At 43.5% G+C, this 4,700-nt stretch overlaps 1 protein-coding gene across 1 annotated transcript; it reads left to right on the plus strand.

Moving 5' to 3' along the window:
- The first annotated feature begins 766 nt into the window (after window positions 1–766).
- LOC133115448 (transmembrane protein 98-like) lies at window positions 767–4,388 on the plus strand. Its single transcript, XM_061225357.1, has 7 exons — window positions 767–841; window positions 1,911–2,129; window positions 2,601–2,732; window positions 3,040–3,073; window positions 3,185–3,300; window positions 3,453–3,512; window positions 4,152–4,388. Exons 2-7 carry the CDS (start codon window positions 2,002–2,004, stop codon window positions 4,354–4,356), a joined length of 675 nt encoding a protein of 224 aa, XP_061081341.1. The 5' UTR covers window positions 767–841; window positions 1,911–2,001; the 3' UTR covers window positions 4,357–4,388.
- The last annotated feature ends 312 nt before the right edge of the window (window positions 4,389–4,700 follow it).

Consider the following 4,700-nt stretch of genomic DNA (forward strand, 5'->3'; position numbering starts at 1 on the left):
CTAGCGTTCTGAATACAGTTTTATACTATAATTGTGTTAAATGTGCTTTGCACATGACATAACTCCAGGCTTATCGTTTGGTTAGCGACTTCACATCTCCAAAGTCAGTAGGAAATTTAAACCCTGGCATGAATAGCCCTACTCCAAGGCCAAAATCACAATTACCACATTCAAACACGAGCATATTGTATTTTTAGAATCATTTTGTCAAACAGTCATTTTGTCAAACAGTGGACAAGTGTATCCCCATTTTGTGTTCCATCCTTGTTTGATAACAGATATATTTCTTAATTACAGTGTTTACGTTTTTTTGGGTAAAGCTACACTATTCCCTCAATTTTTAAGCTCACTGTTTCATAGCTTTCGCAGTTCTCTTGGTTGAAAAGAGCTGCAACAATGTTTTTAGCTTTCAAAATGTATTTACTGTAGGTAGTTCAGACCAAGCATTGTATTAACCCTGATCAGATTGAGGTTGATATTTCAGCTATTCACCTAAAATGTCTCATCGCCTACTGGTTTTACAATGGCTGTGAGTCATTTTCTAATTTCCACCTGTACCCCATTGTTCAGCTGGCCGAGCCCATGCCAATTATTTTGTGCCCAGCAGATGGGAGATTTCACACAGGAAGTTGTTTGATGTAACAGACTTGGCGGAGTGTCAGTGATTCTAGGCCTCTCAGGTGTGCTGCTGGGTTTGGTTAAACAGTAACTTAGCAGCGCATAGGGCAGGTGGGAGCGGTCCTGTTTGTTTAGACTTGGCGAACTTAACCAAGGGAGGCCATGCGAACGGGGCTCTGATTCAAATGCCAAACCCGCTCTAAATCCGTCGCTCCAAAAAACGGTAAGGGGCTGTTTTGGTTCTCACAGTGTGCCTAATTTGTCTATATTTATTTGCCAAATGGACATGGGCCCAGACATGCAGAAGCAGCCCTCACAGTGACTGGGTTGGGCCTTTTCCTGTAATGCATACTATGATTGTTTACAGCATAGAGAAGTTTTTTGGTAAATTGGAAACCATTCACAGCCCACTATCCAGTCCAAATACAAAACTATTGTTAGGGCTAAATCAGTGTTTAGCTGTATTTCTTTGGGCTAAATCAGTGGTGACAATGTAAATATTCACACATTGGCACAATAGTGTAAAGTTTAAAAAAAGGTTTAGACAACAACTAAAGAGTTTTGTGTGAATCTCAGTGTGAAAGGTACAGAATGGGTCTCGGAGACGCAGAGGTGGCATTATTTTCTAACATTTTAATGGTTTTATTCTAACTTTGCTGACATCCAGCCAGGCAGAGTACAGTTTGCAGGTGTGCCTCGGCAAACATGTCTGTGTGCTGAAGATTAATCGCAACACTCGTTCTTTCACTAAAACCTTTGGTCGATAGAACAGAGCTCAAATAAAATGACTTCTTGTTACTTGTTTGCTGTGCCTGTAGTTAGCCTAATGTACCTCTAGAGCGGACGGTTAGGCAGAGGCCATGATGTAGCACCATTCTATCGCCGCGGCTCCACTGCAGCCATCAACTTCAGCCATCGGACGCTGGGGGAATGAATCCATTGTAATGACAGTGACAAGTTAATTCCCGTATAGTGAATTCATTTTAATGAGAAATGTAGTTCTGTTAGTTTTTTTCTGATTTAATGATATAATTTAATTATGCAGTAGGTGGCTATTCACATCGGCTACGTCATTACAGTCTGTAATTTAGCTTGCTAGCTAGCTCAATTAGCTGGTTACAACTGAACCAGAGCATCGTTGCTTAATGCTAATGAGTCAATTGAGCTAGCAAAACGCAACAGTAGGCTGTCAGATTTATTGATGATGGCGATGGCTGAAGTTGATGACTGCAGTGGAGCCGTGCCCTTTCTCAGAAAAAGCACTTACAGGAACAAACGGAACTACTTTACAGATGAGTGCAGACCCATAGGCGCACAGACACACTCGCTGTTCCGAGCCCTGGCTTTCCAAAGCACCTGGTCACCGTGGGAGCAGCCGTTGGCATGGAGACCGTGGTGATTGTGGCGATCGGGGTGCTGGCCACCATCTTCCTGGCGTCCTTCATCGCCCTGGTGGTGGTGTGCCGCCACCGACACTGCCAGCCCCCAGACCTGCTGCAGTCTGAAACCAAGTCAGTATCCAATCAGGGGAGGGGGCGGAGTCCCAGTATCCCAGCAGGGGAATGGTAATGGGGTGGGGGGGTCAGTTCTTTGAGGAAGTAGACAGGGTGTGGTCAGTTCTTTGAGGAAGTAGAGAGAGAGTGGTCAGTTCTTTGAGGAAGTAGAGAGAGAGTGGTCAGTTCTTTCAGGAAGTAGACAGGGTGTGGTCAGTTCTTTGAGGAAGTAGACAGGGTGTGGTCAGTTCTGTGAGGAAGTAGAGAGTGTGTGGTCAGTTCTTTCAGGAAGTAGACAGGGTGTGGTCAGTTGTTTGAGGAAGTAGAGAGCATGTGGTCAGTTCTTTCAGGAAGTAGACAGGGTGTGGTCAGTTCTTTCAGGAAGTAGAGTGCGTGTGATCAGAGGAAGTATGTGGTGAGTGCTGACTGAAGATATAGAGTGTACGGTCAGTCTGCGGTCTCGTTGTGTGATGTCCCATCTCTCTCCAGACCCACTGTTGATCTGATCGGCGCCATGGAAACTCAGAGCGAGGCGTCGGAGGTGGAGCTGGACGATGTTGTCATCACCAACCCGCACATCGAGGCCATCCTGGAGAACGAGGACTGGATCGAGGACGCCTCGTACGTTCCTCACCATCATCCTCATAATCTTCATCACTATACAATCCCTTTTACCATCGTAGTCCTCATCGTCATAGCCTGTATCATGCTATAATCAGTATCATAATACTGGTATCCATAACCTTCATAACTATTATAATCAGCAACATCAATGCTGCTAGCAAAAACTCACTTTAATATTATTACAAATTTGCTGGACCTTTGACCTCACTCTACTGTGACAAGAGTGCAGCTAAACTTGTTTTGGTTGTTGTTATACATACGCTTGATAAATATTCTCACCATTTCTTCCTCTTCCTTCTTACAGAGGTTTAGTGTCACATTGCATCGCCATCTTAAAGGTAACAGTTACCCCCCAAGCTTAACACAGGTTTTAAGAAGTTTATAGAGTGGAACATTATCCTCTTAGATATTTTAATGCACACTGGACCATGCCTGTACCTCTACTTCAGATTTGCCATACCCTGACTGAGAAGCTTGTAGCCATGACGATGGGTTCGGGGGCAAAGGTCAAAGCCCCCGCCAGCCTCAGTGACATCATCACCGTGGCCAAACGCATCAGCCCCAGGTGTGTCTGCAATTAGTGAGAGCGGGTATAAACAGGAAACTGCAAGCTTATTTCCAGTGGGGTCAGCTCCACACTGTTCTGATGTTTAAATGTAATGCGTGTCTGAAGTGTTTCAGCCTTTAACTCAAAGGCTGTGTCCTGTGTCCTTGCAGGGTGGACGATGTTGTGAGATCCATGTACCCACCTCTGGACCCAGTACTCCTCGATGCCAGGCAAGACAGTTTAAACCGTGAAACCCAAAAAATAAGACAATCTCAACAAGTGTTTTAATATTATATTGAGACTTAAAATCGTATTTCTACAACCCTTTTGCTAAATACGACAAAATTAGTACCAATGAGCAAAGGAAGTTGACTTATTTCAGGATTTGCCACAGTGACAAGCTAATATTTTCTACTTGAGAGAAAAAACTAAGATATAATACAAGACTAATACACTAGCAGTCACTTTTTGCAGTATATAAGAGGACAGGTATGCTCTACCCTGCTGATGTGTGAACCTCATGAATATGTACAAATCTGTGCAGTGATATTTATCACTGAGACAGCATGGACAGGAGGGTGGCGACAGTTTATCCAAATCATTTTATCCACAGTAAATTATTTTTTAAAATACTAATAATAATAATAATAATTATTATTATTATTATTATTATTATTATTATTATATAAAATGAGAATGAATATAAAATTAAATCAATCAAAATTTATATATTTTTTTATTTTTATTTATATTTATTACTAGTATGATGAAATTAAAATAATACAGACTAGAGAACGGAATTATTATGCATAATAAAAGATTGCATTGCCCATTATTTATGGTGGCGTGATGTAATTTTGTCCCTTCAGGGCCACCGCCCTCCTGCTGTCAGTCAGCCACCTGGTGCTGGTGACCCGTAACGCGTGTCACATGGCGGGCAGCACCGACTGGATCGACATGTCGCTGCACGCCGCTGAGGACCACATGGTGGCGCTACGAGAGGCGGCACTGGCTTCCGAACCCAACCTCACCCCTCCAGGACCTGAGACCTTCCAGAAGGAGCAGGCCATCTAGGCCCCCGGTAACCGGTGTCTAGATCTGCTATCAACGGCACCTAGATCTGTTCTGAATGGTGTGTAGATCTGCTCTGAACAGCACAAAGATCTATTCTGAACAGTGTCTAGATATGTTCTGAACAGCACCTAGATCTGTTCTGAACGGTCTCTAGATCTGCTCTGAAGAGCACATAGATCTCTTCTGAACAGTGTCTAGATGTGATCTGAACAGCACCTAGATCTGTTCTGAAACACCCAAGGCCTGAGGAGCATGAACACACTTCATGTACATACACACATCAGCTACAATAACAGACATGGGCCACGAGGGCTGTATCCATTTCTGGTTTTCATGCTGTCCTT

Source organism: Conger conger, chromosome 16 (assembly GCF_963514075.1).
Source record: "Conger conger chromosome 16, fConCon1.1, whole genome shotgun sequence".
Classification (NCBI taxonomy): Eukaryota; Metazoa; Chordata; class Actinopteri; order Anguilliformes; family Congridae; genus Conger; species Conger conger.